The sequence below is a fragment of the Portunus trituberculatus genome, chromosome 36 (assembly GCF_017591435.1).
Source record: "Portunus trituberculatus isolate SZX2019 chromosome 36, ASM1759143v1, whole genome shotgun sequence".
Lineage (NCBI taxonomy): Eukaryota > Metazoa > Arthropoda > Malacostraca > Decapoda > Portunidae > Portunus > Portunus trituberculatus.
Window position 1 is genome coordinate 12,420,982 of NC_059290.1, and position 22,464 is coordinate 12,443,445.

A 22,464-nucleotide genomic window follows, 5' to 3' on the forward strand; every position below is an offset into this window, starting at 1 on the left:
TTATCAACTCACTAATGTCCAACAAATATTTCCTGCTTTCTATCTACTTGTGTTCCTTCTTCTCATGTGCTCAAGTTGTCATATTTGATTTTACACCAAAAATATTCCATTCAACTGTATTTTTTGTTTGTATCTCTCTATTTGTCTATCTATATCGTCTTTATTGTCTCTTGCATTCATTTCCTCTTTCATCTCTTTCTCTATTTCTATCTCTATCTTCCTTGTTGTTTCTCATGCATTCACTTCCTGTTTATTTATTTCTCTATTTCTATCTCTATGTATTTCTATCTTCCTTGTTGTCTCCCACACATTCATTTCCTATTTCTATCTCTATTTCTATCTTTATCTTCCTTATTGTCTCTCACGCATTCATTTCCTATTTAGTTTTTATCTATCTTTATTTTTATTTCGTCTGTGTATTTCTATCTTCCTTGTTGTCTCCACGCATTCATTTCCTATTTCTCTCAATTTTTTTAGAATATTTATCTCTATTTTCTTTGTTGTCTCCCCATATGTTTATTTTCAGACCTGATTTACCTTCCAGAACATTCTATTCGCTAAATTTTGTTTCCATTCTGGTCTCGTATCAAATTAACTTCTACGTATTTCCATCTCTCTAATTTCCCTTTGTAAATTTCTCTTTTTTTCATGTGTTTATATATTTTCGGCTTCAATTTGCCGCTAGAAATCTCTGTTTGCTAATTCTGTATCTGGAATTTCCATATCTTTGAATAAGCATTGCCATTTATTGATCTATCTTTCTATCTCCCCATGTCGCTTCTTTCCGAGCATTTGTTGAGTGTTCCAAGCACTAATTCAATAAAAAACAGTATCTATCTATTCTGTTCCTTCATTTTGTGATATTCTATAAAAAAAATCAATTATCTATCTAAATTAATTCTCTACCTTTCTATTTTCCAATGTTGCTTCTTTCCACATCTTCGTTAAATATTCTTAACATTAATTCAATCGGAAAATAAGGTGTTTATTCATTTATTCTGTTCTTCTTATTCAGGTATTCAATAAAAATCAATTCTTTCATCTATCTACTTTCCTTATCTTTTTTTTTTTTCCACACATCCGCTTGGTACTCGTAACTTTAATTGTCATCAGAAACATGCCATTTACTTATTCTGTTCCTCTATTCTGGTACCCTATAAAATATAAATTCTTTTATCTATCTACTTTCCTGTATCTATTTTTTTTCCGTACATCCACGTAGTTATCGTAACTTTAATTTGTCATCATAAACATGCCATCTACTTATCCTGCTTCCTCTATTCCAGTACCCTATAAAAAATCAATTCTTTTATCTATCTACTTTTCTGTATCAATTATTTTTTCCATACATCCATTTAGTATTCGTAACTTTAATTTGTCATCATAAACATGCCATTTACTTATTCTGGTACCCTATAAAAATCAATTCTTTCACCTACTTTCCCGCATCAATTTTTTTTCCATACATCCATTTAGTATTAACTCTGTCATCATAAACATGTCATTAACCCCTTCAGTACTGGGACGCATTTATACCATGAGTTTTTAGTATGATTATCCAATTTTATTTGCATTAGGAAGGGTCTATTGAGGTTAGGAGATTAATGGTCAGTCTTCACTATTTTAATCCCCATAAGTATCTGAAGCTGCACAAAATCACCATACAGTAAGAAAAATAAACATAAAAACGTGCCAGAGTAGTGAAGGGGTTAACCCATTCTATTTTCCCTATTCCAGTAGCTTATAAAAATCAATACTTTATCTATTTATTTCCTATGTCACCTCTTTCCAACCATGCTCTAAATATTCCTAACTTTCCTTCATCATCCAAAACACTCATTGTATTTCTTCTGTTCCTCCTATTCTAATATCTATCAAAACAATATCTATCTATCATTTATCTACTGTCTTTGTTCAGTTTTATTCAGTCAAGTATACACTATCCATTAATCTTCACTAATCTATTCCCAGCATTCTTCTGTTTCTATTTATCTTCCCTTGTCTCCCTATTTACATTCATTCTCCACCTTTTAGTCACTCAGAAACACTCCATGCATAAATTGTCTCTGGTATTCGTATCCTTGTATGATCACCTATATGTCCCTATCCATCTGATTTCCTTATCCTGTCTCTTCTATCTCTGGTATGATCACCTCTATGTGTCTATCCATCTCATTTCCTTATCCTGTCTCTTCATTATTAGTATCCTTGTGTGATCATCTCTATTTCTCTATGCATCTAATTTTCCTATCTTGTCTTTTCTATCTCTGGTATTAGTATCCTCATTCAATATCCTCTGTTTCTATCTAATTTCCTTATCCTGCCTCTTCTTTGGTGTTAGTGTCCTTGTGTGATCATCTCTATTTCTCTATCTATCTAATTTCCTTATGCCGTCTTTTCTGTATCCTTGTGTGATGACCTCTATATTTCTATCTACCTAACTTCCTTGTCCTGTTTGTTCACTACTTCATCTTTCATTCAGTCAGAAATGGTATTTGTTAATTTTATTCATGGTATTCTGGCGTCCTTGAATAATTGTTTCTGTTTATCTGAGTGACTTGTTGAGCTGTTCAGTGCAATTCAAGAGGCATTCACTGTAATTAGTCTTTGTCAACACCTTATTTACTAACTACTATTTCAAATATTTCCTGCCTCTATATTCTCTTCTTCCTTGATTTATTTCCGGTTTCAAATATTCTCTGCCTTTATATCCTGTTCATCCTTAATTTCTCTGCCTGAGAACTCAAATCTTGGTCTAATCTCTTCCTGTTACACCAAACCATGCAAAACTCAGTTGGTACTTTAATCTTAACACCTTAACCCCTTCAATACCATGACACATTTCTATATTCATTCTGCTTACTATCTGGTGATTTTATACAGCTTCAAAAACTCGAGTGGGGTGTTAAAATAGTGAAGACTTCGGCCATTAATCTTCTGACCTCCATTGAACCTTCCTAATGTAAATACAATGGTCTAATCGTACACAAATCTCAACGTAAAAACGTGTCCCAGTACTGGAGGGGTTAAAACAATTCCTGGCTGTGCATCTTGTTTTTGTTTTTGTTTTTTTCCTTAATATGTTTACTCCATGTCTAAATCTGACCTAATCACACAAGGTCTATAGTCAGAACAAGCAGAATCCCTCGCGTGTTATGTCAAATCACGCCAAACTTACTCGTAATTTTCATTCCAGACTCGTAAATATTTCCTGCCTTGATAGCTCATTTTCCCTTGGCATCTTCCTGCCTGGTGACTAAACCTAACTCAATTTCCTGAACCGTATGCAAGCCAATGCCAAACTTAGTCGTAGCTTTCATTCCCTAGTCAAAACATTTCCTGACTTAATGCTTTGTTTTCCTTCATATTTTTCTCCCTGCTGACTAAAGCTCTTATTTTCAAACACTTCTACACTTCACCTCCATTATTTCAAGATGGTTTATTTAAATTTACACAAGTTTTTTAAGATATTTTTATGGTTCTACAGGCATCACTCTTGAAAACCTCACTAATCATCTCTGTGGCCTTGAAAAATAGTCAATGGTGAGAGCAAAGCATTATTGTTTTACAGTTCTAGAGGCAGATTGACAAGATTTCTACATTATTAACAGGAGAAACACTTGAAAACCCTGCTAATCATCTCTGTGGCCTTGGAAAATAGTTCTGGTGAGAGAGCAAAGTATTTCTGAATGTGGACCTAAATTTTAACATAACCGCTCAAACTTCATGGCAGACTAGACCAAACCATCACAACTTTCTGAATTCTAAAACTTCCATAACTTCAATTCTCTACGACTCAAAAATATTTCCTGGCTCTGTCCCTCATGCTTCCTCAATGACTCACGCCAGGAACTAAACTTTATCTCATCTAACAAGCTTTATTGGCAAACGTTTAATTCCTAAAAGCATTCTATCCACGCATCCTGTTCTTTTCTCATCATATTTACCGAGAGAACAAATTTAACCTAATAATAAAACATATCCTAGTTCTGTCCCTTGTTTTTCCTCAATAACTCATACTAAGAACTTAACTTTATCTAAGACTAACAAACTTTATTGGCAGAAGTTTAATTCCTAACAACTCAAAGCATTCTCTGTCCACATATTCTTTTCTTAACATATTTATCGAGGGACCTGTAAATATCTCTAGGCCCCAAAGTAAAGATCTCCGAGCCCTAAGGTAGAAATCTCTAGGCCCTTAGGCACAGCTTGTCAGGCGTTTAGAAACACACCAGAAGACAAGGAAAGTGCTGAGTATGACAAGATGCGTTACCTCAGAGACAGGCAGTGGTGTGTTTGAGGGAAAGGAAAGCTCTTGAGTGGTGTGTTGCCCCAAAGGACGCCGCAGACTGACTGACTGGAGACAGGAGGAAAGGGGGCGAGGAGTGATGGCGTTCTTGCAAGCTTTGGGTGTTTGTTGATGCGTTGGTCAAAGGTATCACATGTTTATGACTGCTAGCTGAGAAACAGTGCTACATGTTTATTAGTTCTAGTTCTGGCTAATGCAATGGTCCAAAGTATAAAATTTTGACTCCTGGCTGGGAAACAGTGGTACACAATTCTTACTTCTAGCTGCAATAGTGTGGCAAGGAGTGACTGCAGTAGTCAGGTGGTCAGAGATAACATATTCATAACTGCTGGCTGGGAAACAGTGCTACATATTGGAGAGTGGTGGCTGCAGACAGGGAGCGGCTGCACTGTGCTGCTACAAGTGAAATGTTTGGTCTGGCAAAGATGTTTGGTACAAAATTAACTCATGCAACACAACTAAGCAAAAAACAAAAGTGCTCCTGCCACATAATAATTCAAATCACATCATGGTAATGCATAACTCAATGTATAGCAATGTATAATCATCAGAATTTGAATGTAATGTGGTAAATAATTATAAACAGCTAATTGCAAGATGAATAATAAATCAGTAATAATATTTGCAAGCCTGGCAGACACACCATCCCTCCCTGATACAATGCAACGTATGGCAATGTATCACCATCACAAATTCAATGTATGATAAAGAACAGGTCTAAACATTTCAACTGCATGATGAATAACACTACTGGCAACCCTGACAGACACAGCAAACCTCCCTGACCTGGCACAAAGTGAACACGGGGATCAAAAAACACAAAAATTATTCTTACTAACATGTATTGTAGATAATAAGTCACACTAAATACACAACACACGGCTACAGGGAAGACCTATACACCAGTACCCAGTGATCAAGGTGCTACGCTAACTCAGCCTGTCACTCTCACCCTCGCCAAAAACCAAAGCTCAAATCTGCAACACACTTACATACCCGTGGCGGAAAGGCGACAGGCGGCAGGTGGCAGGCAGAGGGCAGTGGGCACTAGCCCAAGTCAAGATGAGTCAAGATGAGCCCTGCCAAGCCCCGCCATCTTGCTGAGCCCCGCGACTTACACACCTTCAGTGGCAAGTCAGCAGGTGGATGTGGTGGAGAGGGCCCTGCCACGCCACGCCAGCTTGGGACACGGCACATGAGTCTCCCGGTCACTGAGGTGTTGGTGCATTGCTGTGTGTTGCCGGTGTGCTAACCTTAACCTTAATGCTACACTCGCCACACCTCGCCAGCGCCTCCGCCACTTACATACAGTTTGTGGTGACTCGCCTCAATCACCAGTCACTCCACCCGGCCACCTTGACAAGTCGTACATAGCAGTGTGATAACACCTCCAAAAAAATCTGCAATTCCTGTCACTGAGATACACTTCACAAAAATACTATTCCAGTACACCGGTAGTAATTACAATCACATGTTACAAAAGGTGTGAATCGCTACAATACTGCACGTTTATCAAAATATATCCAGAGCAAACAGGGGTGAAGCTCCACTGATGCTCAGGGAGACAAGACACCCCAACCACTCTCTCTCTCTCTGTGTGTGTGTGTGTATGTGTGTGTGTGTGTGTGTGTGTGTGTGTGTGTGTGTGTGTGTAGTAAAGCAAAATACTTCATTCTCACCAAAACAATGTAAACAATGTACACAAGACTAAGACCCTACAGCAAGACCAGGCCAGTGAGGGTCCGACACGCCCCTCCTGCCTCTCCGAGCCACGTCCCATCCTGCCCTGCCCCCCACACAGCTGCGGCAGAGAGGGTGGCAGACTGTTGCCCTACCCATAACACCCCCACTAACCAGACAGGACCTGACCACCCCCACATCTGTCTAGCAGCAGGGTTCACAAGTGACTGACTGACTGATTGACTGACTGACTGACTGACTGAGCTAACCAGAATAACTCACTACCTCCATCACAAGAGTAAGCCCCACAATGCATGACCTCCACTGAGAGGGGACACATCTCACTGCAAGCCTCTTACAATCTCCTCATCTCCCTCTCACTGCAACCTCACTTGAACACACCCCTCATATGCTGTCACTCCATCACTCTAATCAGTCACTCTATTTCACTGCAACATACAAGAGTGACATGTTCTGAGCCTGCCACCACTCCAACATTTCTCTTTTGACACTCAGCAACACTCAGACAGACAAGAGTGTGCTGTCTAAAGGTCTCACCAATCCAAAACTCCTGTATCACAAAAACTGGAGGTCAAAATGGTGAATGCCACTCCAACACAAACACTGCCATTCCAACACAAACCCTGCTGCTGGAAACACAAACACTGCCACTCCAACACAAACCCTGCTGGAAACACAAACATTGCCACTGGAATCACAAAACAAGAACACAATTAGAGATACAGATTCTTTCATAGTCACTTTTGCATCTCCCTCAGTCAATCACATCACAAAGTAATGTCACATGAAATAGAAGCAAAACAAGAGCATGGCAATGTTTGAGATACAAGTTCTGAATATCATGTCACATTCACCTTAAAAGAAAATAATAATGTTAAATCATATATCAAGCTTCATGATATAAGAAAAACAGGCATTAAGTATGAAAACAATGAGACAACAATAGCTTCCTTCTTCTAGCCTTGCATTATAAACCTTCAAATTTACAGTACTCCATTTGCCATCCACAGAAAATAATGTTTACTGAAATATCAAGATTTGAGTTAATTTAAGAGAGAACACAGATCAGGGAATGAATGAGGATGAAGGACAACAACAACAAAGCCTTCATCAGACCTACCCTTGCCTTACACACCTTCAAATCTGTCTTGGTTATCATCTACAAGAGAAAATGAAAAAAAAAGTTAAACAAAATATCAAGGTTTACTTCAATTAGCTACAAGAAAAACAGACATCAGAGAATGAACCAGGATGTAAACACACAATAATTAATCCTGTTTAAACTTAACCTCCTGATCCCCGCCATGCCTCACACCTTCACACGCTCTTATTCCCTCTCCACACACACCCACTCCGGCTACCAACACACCACACCAGTAAATACCAGCACACACGTCTCACTAATGAAAGTGTAACATTATCAAATCATTACAGAAATCAGTAAGGATGAGTCAGCAAGGGCAGTGTGTGGAGTGTTGCTTGTACTTGTGGCACAGTACAGGGTACAGGCAGGGCACAACTTGCCAACCCTCAGCTCCTTCCCTGTACTTGTGGCAGAGTACAGGCAGGGCACACATGACAGACAGACAGACAGACATCTACTTACATGAGGGAACAATGCACTGGGGCGGCCGGCAGACTGACACACCGACAGACGGGCCCACACACATTACTGGGAGAGACTCACTCATTAACACACAATGGTGGGAGTGGCACACACACAGACCAGTCCTGCTGTCACTGGGCACTCACAGAAGGTACAGAGGGTGCCGCCCACTGTGCCACTGTGTCCCGTCAGGCCGGCACCAACCCCAAGTGTACAACTCAAAGTGTGGCACGCAGGAAGTGAAGTGATGTGGTTTACATTTACAAGTGTTACCATATCAAGAAAACTAAAAGAGAATGTTGGATTAGTTTGCAATATTTAAATCTATATCCATGACAGAGTATGTTAAGAATATCATAAAGAAAATATTTGGTTCTCTTATGCAAATTTTACAAGTTTAGCATCAAGAACTTTCCAAAATAAATTAATGAAATGAGTGAAAACATTAGCAAGACTCTGCACTGCAAGGCTTCAGTAAACTATATTGGATTTATAACATGAAACTTGAAATACAGCTTTGCAATTCTATACCAATGACAAATTAACAAGAAATCATCATAATAAAAATAGAGAAACAATAATAAATGTTATAGGAATCCAAATTTGAATACCAAACAAACAAAACATTTTCAAAACCCCAAAATGACACAAGATAAATAAATATGGTAGTAAAAAAGAGAAAACACTTCATGAATACCCAAAAATCAACTCCTTAAATGTGGCACCAATTCAAACAAGAGAAGATTAATCAATGCATTACACTGAAAATTCTCAATGAAAACATGAACGATGGAGAAAAAACAAAGTGAGACATTTCCTTAAGCTAAACAAAAAAAATATAGTGAATTTCTTGCTTAGTAAATAAATAGTGATAGAGAGAGAGAGAGAAACAGAGCTGCAGAGACACAAAACATTAGTCATTACCAACTAAAACAATGACAATAATGATAAAATGACAACACTGCAAGATGAAATGTACACACAAAATTATCCAGAGAAAGAGAGAGAGAGAGAGAGAGAGAGAGAGAGAGAGAGAGAGAGAGAGAGAGAGAGAGAGAGAGAGAGAGGTGAGGTCATGAATATTGTTCCTAAATATTAGATAAAGATTTAATTCCAATTCCTGGTAGTAAAAGCATTCCAATCCAGCCACTCCACCACCACCACCACCACCACTACTACATCAACACAGTGATGACAAGTTCCCTGTGGATGCAATACAAGAAACACTCTACTCCACACTTCAATAAAATAAATAAATGAAGCAAAATTATTGAGAGAAAAGAGAGAGAGAGAGAGAGAGAGAGAGAGAGAGAGAGAGAGAGAGAGAGAGAGAGAGAGAGAGAGAGAGAGAGAGAGAGAGAGAGAGAGAGAATGTTTGATGACTTGTTTGACTGTTTGACTTGTCAGAGAGAGAAAGAGCTCAAGCTAATGGATAGGTCTGAGACCAGGCACACACCACATTAAAAGGCAAGTAAATAATTAGCTGGACAATGGACACAACACACACACACACACTTAACTCCATCACCCATTCACACTTATAAAAACCTCCACACACTTATGACACACACACACACACTCAACTATATAACTCATTCACACTTTAACAATCACACATACACTCACACACACACTACACCTTCTCTCTCTCACACACATGCACACAAACATACATTAAACTTTCTCTCTCTCTCTCTCTCTCTCTCTCTCTCACGCACACATACAAACACTGCCATAATAAATTAATTCCTGCTTTTCTCCTTATACAAAACAATCCACAGTAGAAAAATAATGGCTGAAAATATTCCCCATGTGTGACTGTTAAGGAAAGAGATATTTGTCATGGGTTTAGATTATGAGGCAAAATACAAACACATCATCATATATACATAGAATACATTAATGGACAATGTACTTTACCTTAGGGGAATTTATGAGGAAAAGGGGAGAAAAAATAATGGTTAAAATAATGGATAAATAAATATACATCATATACAAAATAATTTTCATACATTACTGAGTAGCTTTGAGTGTATTTGTATGAAGTTATGTATACCCGACTGTGAGGGAGAAATCAGTGGGGAGTGAGGAAAAGATTAATAAATACAGCTTCGCACAGACATACACAATGCCGGGCACTGCTTACGTATATCACCTTAGACTGAATTTTGTGTGAATTTATGTACCAGCAAATATTTGAGGGGGAAAAGATTAACAGCGTAACTTACAACGACAGAAAAACCTAAAGATAAATATTGCAAGAGTGAATTTGTGAGAACTTGTGTATTGGCAAATGTTTAAAGGGAAAAGATTAACAGCGTAACTTACGAGAGAAAAAACAGAGAAAAATCATCACTAGACTGAATTTGTGAGAACTTGTGTATTGGAAAATGTTTAAAGGGGAAAAGACTAACAGCGTAACTTACAACAATGAGAGAAAAACATAAACAAACACATCACTACATATAAATAAACCTCCACAGAGCGAACAAATCATTTCACCTTAGAGCGATGACTAAAAATACCCATAATAATAATAATAATAATAATAATAAAGAATAACCTTAACCTAACCTAACCTAACCTCACCAATCACAAAGCTAGCGCGACTCATTACCACAGACTCAAGAGGCGGTCACCACTCATCACCACTCATAACCAGTCATCACCACAGCAAGCCATTGGGAGGGGGGGTTCATTGCAGGTCACACTAGTGGGGCGGGGAAGGCAGGAATATGGAAAAACCTCATTGTTTGTTTATTTTTTGTTTATTTTCTTATTTTCCGCATCATTTTTATTCTTTTTTTTTTAGGTTCAAGGAGTGGATAGAAAAGTGATTGATTGTAATTTCCTTTGTTTTGTTTTTCGTTTGTTGTTTTTTGTGTTCCTTTTCTTTGGTTTTGTTGTTTTTATCTAATTTTTCTTGAACAAGGAGTAAAGAAAAACAGTTTGTCTCCATATTTACAGTTTTAATCTCCTTTCCAATTATTTTTTTTATTTCCCTTTTTGTCATTTTTTTTTTCACCTTTTGTTATATTTCATCTTTCCATTATTTTTTTCCAATCTTTCTTTTTTATCAATGTTTTCTTCACCCCTTTGTTACATTTCATCTCCTTTCCATTATTTTTTCCTATCTCCCTTTTTTTATCAATCTTTTCTTCACCCTATTGTTACTTTTTTTGCCACTGTTTGCATTGTTTTCCCATTTCATTCCTTTTTTCCTCCCTATTTGCCTTGCTTCACCCCAGTGTGTTGGTTCCCTTCAGTGTTTGTAAGTGTGAAGCCAAGAACACTTTTCCCATTTGTTTTCTTTCCATTCCTTGTCTCATTTCCTTTCCAGCAAGCCAAGAACACTTTTTCCATCGTTCTCTTTCCACTCCTTGTCTCATTTCCTTTCCAGTGAGGAGAACGGATAACACCTACTTTCATTCTCTTGTCTTCACTGTTTATATCCAAGAATGAGGAGGTGTACTGCAATCCAAATCCTTCTCACTTCTCTTTATTTTGCTAGAATGAGCAATACATTCTACTTTCACCTGTCTTCACTGTTTTTTACCCAAGAATGAATAGGTATTTAGATCCAAACCCTTCCTTCCTCTTTATTTTTTTTCTAACTTACTTCAGTCTCCACTAAGGACTTATGACAGCTAACACACCACTAACACCCACAAGTCAGCGATTATAGGTCCACCCATCCACTTTGTACTGAACGCCACTACGACCCACCATCCGTCCCGTCCAGACACACCGAGACACGCATATCTACTAAATCCTTGGTGAGGTGCTGGCGGAGGGCGTGTTTCAGCTCTTCCACTATTCGATCCAGCACCAACCTGACTGTCTCCACTTCCACTACCCCTTCCATAGCCTCCTCCTCTTCTCCACTCACCTCACTGCTTATTTCCAACTCTGCATCAGCGTTTGGCCTCACAGCATGTCCTCGAGTGTCACTGCTCTTATAAGGATGCATGCGGGTGATGTTACGCATAATTTCGGCCTTCAGTGACGTCTCCCGCATTGGTTTACCCACAGGAGGAGGAGGCATTGGGGCGCGGTAGTTAGGCGGAGGGACTGTGGGGAGATTTTTCGGCAGTGGTGGAATGGATGCCTTGAGTGGAGACGTGACGAGAGCCTGGCCATTAATCTGAGGCTTGGTCTGGGCTAGTGTCTTAGTCTTGGTCTCCACAGTGCCTCTCCGGGCCCTCAGTGTCTCCCGGTGCCAGTAGAGGTACAAGTGGCGTGACAGGAACGGGGAGGGTGTCGGGGAAAGCGGACGTTCAAAATCGTCATCTGCTTGTGTAGTGGTGGGTGTAGTGGTGACTGCGGTGGGGGGTAGTGATGCTGGGGGTGGCAAGGTGGCTGAAGGAGCTGCGGTTAGGGTGTTGGGTGGGGTTGGCGGCCGCGGGAACTGCTTAAGTGACTTTTTGAGCTTCCTCTTTGCCTTGTCCTTCACCCGTTTCTCCTTCTGTGCCGCCGGCGTGCCCCCAAACATGATCTTGAGCCGTGCGTCAAGGTTTGGCCGGGAGGGGGAGCTTGCCACCACACCCTTCTCCCCTTTGGTCGGGCTTGGGGTGAGCGACGCGGAGACAGACGAGCGTGGCGACTTCTTCCTCTTCTCCCTGTGTCTGTGGTGGCGGGAGGACTTCTTGGAGGAGGAGGAAGAGGAGGAGGAGGAGGACTTGTGGACACTAGGATGTGCATTGCCGAGCCGCCTCACATACTTGTCGATGAGGGAGTCCACACTGTCCTCCTTGGAAGCCGGGGAGTCGCTGTCATAGCTCGGAGAAAACATGGGGTCTTCTGGGTCATACGCATCGTCGCTGGAAAGACTCCCTGAAGGTATGGGGTCATCGTCCTCGTCAGGTGATGGAGCACTGATGGGCGGAGATGGGGTGTCCCGGCGGGGTGCTGCAGTGTTGCACGTGACCCTGGCGCCGGTGGTGGGTGTGGTGGTGGTGGTGGTGGTGGTCTTGGAGAAGGAGAGACGAGAAGTGACGATGCTTGGAATTGGTTTGGGTCCCTCCACTTCGTCCTTCTTCTTGGGTTGTGTGGCGGGGAACGGCAGCTTGGGGAGTGGCGGTGCTGTGATGGGGAGGGTGCTGGGGGTGGTGGTGGTCTTAGCCTCTGGTAGAGGGGGTGGGTCTTTAGGCAGTGGAGGTGGGGGTAGCTTAGACACATCAGGTTTGTGTTGTGGGGTAGGGGTGGTGGAAGAGGTGGTAGGGGTGGCTGGCCTTGATAACCAGTGGTGGGGGAGAGGAGGGGTGTACATGGGAGAGGAGGAGGTGGAGGTGTCTGTGGGGAGGCTGTGGGAGGCGGTGAGGATCTGAGTGGGAGGTGAGGCCGGGGGTGAGGCCCAGGTGGAAGAGGGGATGGAAAGTGAGGTGTGTAGTGTGAGGGGAGGGTGGTGGCTCTCTGGGTGGGGGCATGGTGAACTGTGGGCGGGGAGGGGCATGGGAATGTTAGCCATGGCCTGGGGTGGGGAGGAGGGGCTGGTGGAGCATTTGTGGCGGCGGTGGCATAGTGTGTGTGGAGGGGCATGTGGTGTGATGGGGTGGGAGAGGAGGCATGGGGGAGGGAGGATGACCGTCATGCATGGGGGGCATCATACCAGGGTTGGGGAATGGAGGGGGGTGGTGCGGAGGGGGCTGGCCGGGCACAAGGATACCCATGCCTGGCAGAGGGGGGGGAGGGAGACCATTGGGGAACCTGTTATGGCCGTAATCAAAGGTGGCCGGAGCATTGCCTCGCACACCCATCGCCTCCATGGGGTTAATGCTCACATTATTCATGGCTCCGTTCCTCCACGCTCCACCGCACTTCACTCCCACGCAGCCTCGCCCAAACGCTGCTGCCTGGTGACGTCTGGTGGTGCCTGGTGCCTGGTGACTGGTGGTGGCAGTTTGGCGTGTTCAGCGGGTGGCACGGTGGTGTTGTCAGCCAGCCAGTCAGTGAGTCAGGTCTGCAAGATAATGGTGATGATGATGATGGTAATGGTGGTGGTGGTGGTGATGGTGTTAGGCTTACATACATTACAGGAAGTGATAACTCAATACATAACACACTCAATGTGACAAACTCATCGCCAACATTGCTTCTCATCACAGGAACCATAATACAGCTAACTCTTCATTTACACGTATTTAATTTACGCATTTTTGTTAATACGCGACCCATAAAACATTATATCTAATTAAATTTGCGCGATGGGTTTGCTTCTACACGATTTGGACCACATCCCACATTCCCCTATTATCTATTGCTTTTAGGAGAATTACAAGTTTGTTTTACATGAATTTTACACAAATTTTGAAATATGCGATGTCTATTGGAACGCATCTATCGCGTAAATCAAGAATTACCTGTATTCTCTCTCTCTCTCTCTCTCTCTTATTCATTCTATGGCAGAACCTTCAACTCATGGGAAGTCTGAGGTGAGTTGTCATCCAGTCAATAGTCCACTTTGATCAGCACGCCAGCACCAAGCACACCACTGCCGGCTGGTGAAGAGAACACCACACCCACTAACCTTTGCCTAACTCTCTCAGACCTGCATGGAGACTGGCAAATAAGTGGACTAATTTTTCATTTCTTTATTTCACTCTTTACATTATCTCAGGCCGGCTTTCCCCTACCACATACAAAAAAAAATCCAACCTCCAACACGTTTTTTTTTTATTTATTTATTTATTTTCCTTTTTCTTGGCCACCACGGAAACATTTCTCGTGTTGTGATAGTGTTTTGTAGTTTTGTAGCTAAATTTCTGTTGTCTGACCATGAGTACTAAGCTTGCCTCCTCCCATTCCTCCGTTCACCCTCAGCCTCCCCACTCATTCCTCCACCTCCACCACCACCTTCCATTATCCCAGCTTGTCTCATCTCCACCATTTTACTTATTTACATTTTCTTTTATATTTCATTGTTTTTTACACTATATTTGTTATTCCCAGATGACTTTCCCTCATCTGAAGACGTTAAGAAATGCTGTTGGGGACTGGAACGGATTCACAGCATTTCAATTAATTTCAATGGGGAAAACTGACTTGAGATATTGGCAAATTGAGTTACGAGTTCCGTCACGCGGCAAACCAAACTCCAAGTAGCGGTAACAATGTGCATTTATTTGTTCATTGTTCTAATCCTTTCAGTGCTGGGATGAATTTTTACGGGAGTTTTTTGGGTAAGATTACACGATTTTATTGACATGAGGAGGGGTCTCTGGAGGTCAGAAGATTAACCCCTTCAGTACTGGGATGCATTTTTATAAGTTTTGGGTAGGATTAAACAATTTTCTATACATTTTTCAAGCTGTATAAAAATGCCAAATAATAAGCAGAATAAATGTGAAAATGTATCGTGGTACTGAAGACGGTTAATGGCCTCAGCCTCTCCTATTTCAACCCACATAAGTTTCTGAAGCTGTGTCAAATCACCAAATACTAACCAGAATAAATATGAAGACACCAAATCTCTTTTTCTCTCTCTCTCTCTGATTAAGACAGGTTAGATTAGGTTAACTCCTTCAATACTGAGACACATTTTTACCTTGAGATTTGTGTACGATTAGACCTTTTTATTGACACCAGGAAGGGTCTATGGAGGTTAAAATATCAGTGTTCCATCCTTCACTATTCTAATCCTCCATATAAGTTTCTGAAGCTGTATAAAATCACCAAATAGTCACCAGAATTAATATAAAAATACAAACTATCTCTCTCATCAGGCTAGGTTAGATCAGGTCAAGGCTAGCAGATAGATAGGAGGGTAAGCAGATTGTAGAAAGGGTTGTCATAATATTTCTAGACAACATGGCGGCAACTTTGGTCTATTCTGCCGAGGCCAACACTCACTCGCCAGACAACCAACACTGCGGAACATCAAACAACACACGTTACCTTCTGGAAACTTGTCACAGTGATGGAGAATGAAGGAACGGGTTGGTGGACATTAGGAAGAGTCATGTTGCCTTGTCTATTGTTCATTGTGTGATGGCTGCCATGTTTTCAATCTTGATCTTGCCAGGAGTATGCTAACCTAACTAAACCTTCAGCTTATCTAGATGATACTTTTGGGGATGGTTAGGTTAGGATGGAAATGGAAGAATTAGGCTCAAAAAGGGAGAAAAATAAAGAAATAAAAGAAAAGAGAAGAAAAAAAAAAAAAAGAAAAGAAAGAGGAAAAAAACAGAAAAGAAAAAGGAAAAGGAAAAGCAAGGCCAGCCATCTTTTCTTACTTATTTACAACCATTTTACTTTCTTTCCTTTTTTTTTCCTACAAGTTTCCAAAAGTTGCTAAACATGTACAGTAGTGTGTGAAATTGGATGGAAATGGAAGAATTAGGCTCAAAAATGAGAAGAATAAAGAAAGAAAAAAAAAGAAAAAGAAAAAGAAAAAAAAAAAAAGAAAAAGAAAAAGAAAAGGAAAAAAAAAAAAGCAAGGCCAGCCATCTTTTCTTACTAATTTATAACCATTTTACTTTCCCTTTTCTTTTTTTCCTACAAGTTTCTGAAAGTCGCTAAACATGTACAGTAGTGTGTGAAATTCTCCAGCCTTTACTATTTACCCAACATTTCTTACCCAGACAAACCTTTCCCTACAAGCCATTCTAGTGATAACATGAAATAAGGAACCACAAGGCCTAACCCACCAATGCACCAGCCTAACCAAACTCACAAACACGAGACACAGCCAGCTTAGACATAGGATGGAAAGTGTATTAGTGGAGCAAGAATACATGTGGATAAGTCATACAGGTATTTTCTTCTTTCTCTTTTTTTTTTTTTCTTTCTTTTCTGGTACCATGTGGCATTTTACAAGAATATATGGGCTAAAGGAGGATACTTTTTGTGGTACCTCCTATTTAAAAGCCCACTCACTAGGAAACCATTGCCCTGAGTGATGAAGCCCAACCTACACTCGGACCATGGGCAGGATTTGAACCTGTGTGCTTGGAGACCCCTCAGACCCCAAAGCACGCATGGTTCCACTGTACCACGACGGACTGAGAGAATCTTTGAGAGCGACTTTGAGAACACCAACACAACTCAACAACATCGGAGAGTAAAGAATTCCAAGGACCAACGACACGGACTGAGAAATAACAGCAACAACATTCTAGAGAACAAAGGACATGGGCAAGTTTCCTAGTGGCTGCTTGTACCCAGAGCTGGAGCATAAGGAAATGGTTTAGTTGGAAAGGGATGACTGTGCATGACCTTCCAACACTCAGTCAGATCAAGGCACTTCCTGAACCTCTTTATTAATGTAACCAATTTTATCTTGAATTTGGGGTGTGATTAGATGATCTTATTGACATTAGGAAGGGTCTATGGAGGTCAGATTAATGGTCAGAGTCTTCACTATTTTAATCCCCCCCACAAAAGTTTCTGAAGCTGTATAAAATCACCAAATAGTAAGGAGAGTAAATATGGAAGAGTTTCCTGGTACTGAAGGGGTTAATATAAATGTCCCGCCTGCTCTCCTTGATTCCTGGCTCCACCTTCACAGCTCCTCCACCCACCTGATTGGACGTCACATTTATTTTTTATTTTTATTTATTTATTTATTTTATTTTTTTCATGTTATGGCCTATAGCACCAGTAGGCAAACTTGAAGAGTGTATGTGGGAAGCGGTGTTCAACTTCCACCCATTAGTGACACAGGCAATTTTCTTTCTAGTGGTGGGCATATTAGGACCCATATCACCAGCCAAGTGCATTTTTAGTGTAACCACCTGGAACCTGGGTATCATGGTGACATGTAGCTAACTTTAAACCACTCCACAAACGGCAAAGCTTCAAGGCGGTATGTGGTGGGATTCAAACCTATTTGTCAACATCTGCCCGATCCCACCACCATCACACAGGAAGCCACACTATTGGTCAAGAAAGGAAAGAGAAAGAAAAGATAACAAATGGAGGATATAGGATTAAAATTAGGATATAGATAAGAAATGGATAATAAATGGAAGAAATGGAAATAAAACAGGAGACAGAATGAAGAATAGATAATAATAAGAGGAATAGGAGGATATTAGGACATTGCCATATGTTTGTGTGTGTGTGTGTGTGTGTGTGTGTGTGCGTGTGTGTGTGTGTGTGTGTGCGTGTGCGTGTGTGTGTTTGATCTGCTGCAGTCTCTGACGAGACAGCCAGACGTTACCCTACGGAGCGAGCTCAGAGCTCATTATTTCCAATGTTCGGATAGGTCTGAGACCAGACACACACCACACACCAGGACAATAAGGTCACAACTCCTCGATTTACATCCCGTACCTACTCACTGCTAGGTGAACAGGGGCTACACATGAAAGGAGACACACCCAAATATCTCCACCTGGCCGGGAATCAAACCCGGTCCTCTGGCTTGTGCCAGCTCAGTGTGTGTGTGTGTGTGTGTGTGTGTGTGTGTGTGTGTGTGTGTGTGTGTGTGTGTGTGTGTGTGTTGCTGACCAATAATGTGGCTTCATATATATGACATCAAATCAGCTGGGTGGAGGAGCTGCAAATGGGGAGCCAGGAATTAAGGAGAGCAGGTGGGATGTCTATATTAAGAGAGTGCCCTGATTAGCTCTTAACCCCTTCAGTACTGTGACATGTTTCCATATTCATTATGCTTACCATTTAGCAGTTATATGCAGCTTATGAAATTCATGTGTGGATTAAAATACTGGCGACTGTTGTCATTAATATTCTGACCTTCATAGACCTTTCCTAATGTCGATAAAACTGTCTAATTGTATCCAAAACTCAAGCTAAAAATGCATCCCAGTACTAAAGAGGTTATTAATCTTCCCCGGACATAAAAGAGATCAAGTGCGGCAAGCCTGTCTATGTAGAATGGGCCCCAAACCACCAATATTTCTACATTTTCACTGAATCAAATCAAGTAACTTTATGTCACCAAGCAGCCGGAATTTCACACAACTGCGCTGAATTCAAGAAGAGGCCGGATGTGAGTAATATACTGTGACATCATAAAAATCCTGTGATTGAAATAAGTTAGAAGCCACATCACTTCAGGAGAAACAAACATTACCTCCACCTAACACAACAACTTCAATAATCCGTGAATTCCAAAACGTGGGAAAGGAACCGGCACTCTCGTAAAGCAACCATCTTGATTCCCATCACATATAAGGAGCCACGCTATTGGATGACAGAGAGAGAGAGAGAGAGATGACAGCATAGTTGCCTCTCTCTATCTCTCTCTCGTTAACCAATAGCGTGGCTTCATGTAAGTGGTGTCAAATCACCCGGGTGGAGGAGCTGTGAAGTGGGAGCCGGGAATTGAGAAACCAGGAAACAACACACCAACACCAGCACTGCAACACTCACCACCACACACCCCAGCACTGCAACACTCAACCACCACACACCCCAGTACTGCAACACTCACCACCACACATCCCAGTACTGCAACACTCACCACCACACACACCACCACCAGCACTGCAACACTCACTACCACACACCCCAGCACTGCAACACTCACCACCACACACCCCAGCACTGCAACACTCACCACACACACACCACCAGCACTGCAACACTCACCACCACACACACCAGCAAGCAACACACCACCACCACCACCACTGCAACACTCACCACACACCAGCACTGCACCTCTCACCAACAAGCAACACACAGCTGGAGAACAAATATGCCAATAAAAAAAAAAAAAAAAAAAAAAATCTGGCAACGACACACGGAAAAACAATTCTATCCATATTTCCTTACCACAACACACTGCCAACCAACACAACACCAGGAAACACACCAAGCAACACCAGAAAACGTCTAAGCACAAAACAACGCCCTGGAAACACCACAGACACGAAAAAAATAGAAGAATATAAAATTAATTCTCTTTCTTTCCCTTCCATATCCTTGAACGATGAGGAGGGAGAAACATTAACCCTTACTTCGCCTTCCCCTGACTCATTACCACACTCCCAAGGATCCCCAGGGGCAGAAGGTGTGCTGGTGTATAGTTGCAGTGGGTATCAGGGTGTGTGGGGCCCCTCATACCTGATATATAAGGAGCAGAGAGTACAGGCGTTGGCAGGCAGCGCATGTAAACACGTGATGGTGGACAGTCTTGCTCCAGGGACCGTTTGGCGGGAAATTAATGCTTTTTATTGTGTTTGTTATATTGTTGTGGGTTTGAGGTGGATTGTCAGGGTTATTTTGTGCTCTATTATTTTATTGTGTCTTTTTCAGTGGTTAAATGCAGGAGTTTGTGTTTCTTGATATGTTCGTCGTATCTTGAGATTTTATGATGTATTTATCTATCTACCCTATTCAGTGGCGTAGTTAGCAGGATGCCCGCGGCTTTCCAGTTTGCCGCCCTGCCCAGAACTAATACAAATTACTGCAATGCTCATTCACCCCTTAAAGTCATAAATGAATAAAAAATATATAAATAAAAATAATATATATATATATATATATATATATATATATATATATATATATATATATATATATATATATATATATATGAGAATGGATGGGGGGCGTGGGCGTGGAGTGTGGCATTGGCAAGTCAGTGCTCATGGCGAGCCCTGTGAGATGTGGCAAGGTTGCCTCGTCACTGCCCTCACGCCCACGGGACTGCTGGGGCGGACCCTTGGGGAGGAAGGGTTCATCCTAGTACCTGTGTAGAAAGGAAGACTTCAATGGCGTACAGCCATCGCCACGCCCACATCGTTAACGTGGAAGCTCGCATCGTTATCGTGGAAACTCGCATCGTTTATTTCCGTCACGCGCGTCGTAACCATCGTTGTTTATTTATTCATTTATTAATTTATCTTTAGTTATATATTCATTACCAATAATTTATACAGTACATAACTCCCATGATGACACCCAGCAGCCCTCAGTGATAAAAAGACAAGACTTTACCGATACTTTATTAACCTCTTCAGTAATGTAACGCAATTCTACCTTGAGCTTTGGGCATGATTAGACCATTTGATTGGCATTAGGAAGGGTCTATGGAGGTCAGAAGATTAATGGCCAGTCTTCACTACTCTAATCCCTACGTGAGTTTCCGAAGCTGTATAAAATCACCAAATAGTAACCAGAATGAAGAGAAAAACGCGTCATGGTACTGAAGGGTTAAACAAACATCAATGAGAAAAAAGAAGGAAAAAAAAAACACTCGTGGGGAACTTTGATTAATGAAATGTGGCCTTTGCAAATACTAAGGGAAAGGTTTGCATACTGGCTCTGGGAGGAGGTGTGGGGGGGACGGAGCTGAATGAGGACAAGAGGACAGATAATGAGAACTCGCTGTTAGTGTGAAGCTGCCAGGCGAGGAGGCAACAAGTGAGAAGAGAGATGCGCACTACACTGGTAAGGCTGGTGGTGGTGGTGGTGGTGATTGGCAGGTTAGGACGTGTAAAGGTAGTGTTGATTGTGGTAGTGGTGGTGGTGGTGGTGGTAAGTGGTACGAGTGGTAGTGGTAGTAATAGCTAGTAGTAGTAGTGGTATTTATGACATTCTGGTTACCGCATTACTACTACTACTCCTGTTACTGTTAGTGAAAGAGGAAATACAGAGAGAGAGAGAGAGAGAGAGAGAGAACCTTTGCACCGATTATCTCTCTCTCTCTCTCTCTCTCTCTCTCTCTCTCTCTCTCTCTCTCTCTCTCTCTAATTACGTCTTTCCTCCTTTACTAACACTAACAGCTCCCTCTCTCTCTCTCTCTCTCTCTCTCTGCAAACACCCTGACTCGCCCCCCTCCCTCTTCCCTCACAGGTGGCGGTTCTCCTGGTGGCGGCGGTGGCGGCGGAGGGCGGCAACGTGTTGATGTTGGTAGCGGACGATGCGGGGCTGGAGCTGACGGTAGGCATGAGGGCAGGACGGTAATGTCACACACACACACACACACACACACTTAGAGTCATGCCGTCTCTCCCTCCAGACTTATGGCAACAAAGCGTGCCGCACGCCACACCTGGACGCCTTGGCCCGCCGCTCCACAGTGTTCTCCAGCGCCTTCACCTCCGTCAGCAGCTGCTCGCCGTCCCGCGCTGCGCTGCTCACAGGGCTGCCCTCCCACCAGAACGGTATGTACGGCCTGCACCAGGGCGTGCACCACTTCTCCTCCTTCGACGGCGCGCGTAGCCTGTCCGGCATCCTGGCGGCGCATGGCCTGCGCACAGGCATCGTAGGCAAAAAGCACGTGGGGCCCGAGGGCGTGTTTCCCTTCGAGTTCGCGCACACAGAGGAGACGGAGAGCGTGCTGCAGGTGGGACGCAACATCACGCGCATGCGCCAGCTGGTGCGACGCTTCCTGGCCGCCCCTGACCCGCGCCCCTTCTTCCTGTACGTGGGCTTCCACGACCCACACCGCTGCGGCCACACTCACCCCCAGTACGGCACCTTCTGCGAGCGCTTCGGGGACGGCACGCCGGGCATGGGCGTCATCCCGGACTGGACGCCCGAGCAGTACCGCCTCGAGGACGTGGCGGTGCCATTCTTCATCCAAGATACGCCCGCCGCACGGCTCGACCTGGCGGCGCAGTATCGCACTATCTCGCGTCTCGACCAGGGCGTGGGCGTGGTGATGGCGGAGCTGGCACGCGCGGGGCACCTCAACGACACCCTCGTCATTTACACCTCGGACAACGGCGTGCCCTTCGCACGGGGCCGCACCAACCTGTACGACCCTGGCGTGGTGGAGCCCCTGCTGGTATCCTCGCCGCGCCACCCCGCCTCCTGGGGCACCACCTCCCACGCCCTGGCCTCCCTGCTGGACCTGACGCCCACCGTGATGGCCTGGCTGGGCGTGCCCTACCCCACTACTCCATCTGGAAACACGGCGCCCCCGTCACACTGA

At 42.9% G+C, this 22,464-nt stretch overlaps 2 protein-coding genes across 2 annotated transcripts in view; one reads left to right on the forward strand and one right to left on the reverse strand.

The window, feature by feature from the left end:
* Positions 1-11,331: 11,331 nt before the first annotated feature.
* Positions 11,332-19,722, reverse strand: LOC123513594 (proline-rich extensin-like protein EPR1). The gene is given in 4 exon segments (XM_045270844.1): positions 11,332-12,818; positions 12,821-13,174; positions 13,177-13,575; positions 19,647-19,722. Coding segments are annotated over 3 exon segments (2,070 nt in total). The 5' UTR covers positions 13,406-13,575; positions 19,647-19,722.
* A 1,143-nt stretch (positions 19,723-20,865) lies between these two features.
* Positions 20,866-22,464, forward strand: part of LOC123513704 (N-sulphoglucosamine sulphohydrolase-like) — a 2,439-nt gene continuing 840 nt past the window's right edge. The window contains 4 exon segments of the mRNA XM_045271079.1: positions 20,866-20,975; positions 21,381-21,467; positions 21,547-22,423; positions 22,426-22,464. The exon segment at positions 22,426-22,464 is cut by the window's right edge and continues 840 nt beyond it. Coding sequence (XP_045127014.1) covers positions 20,961-20,975; positions 21,381-21,467; positions 21,547-22,423; positions 22,426-22,464 — 1,018 coding nt within the window. The 5' untranslated portion in view covers positions 20,866-20,960.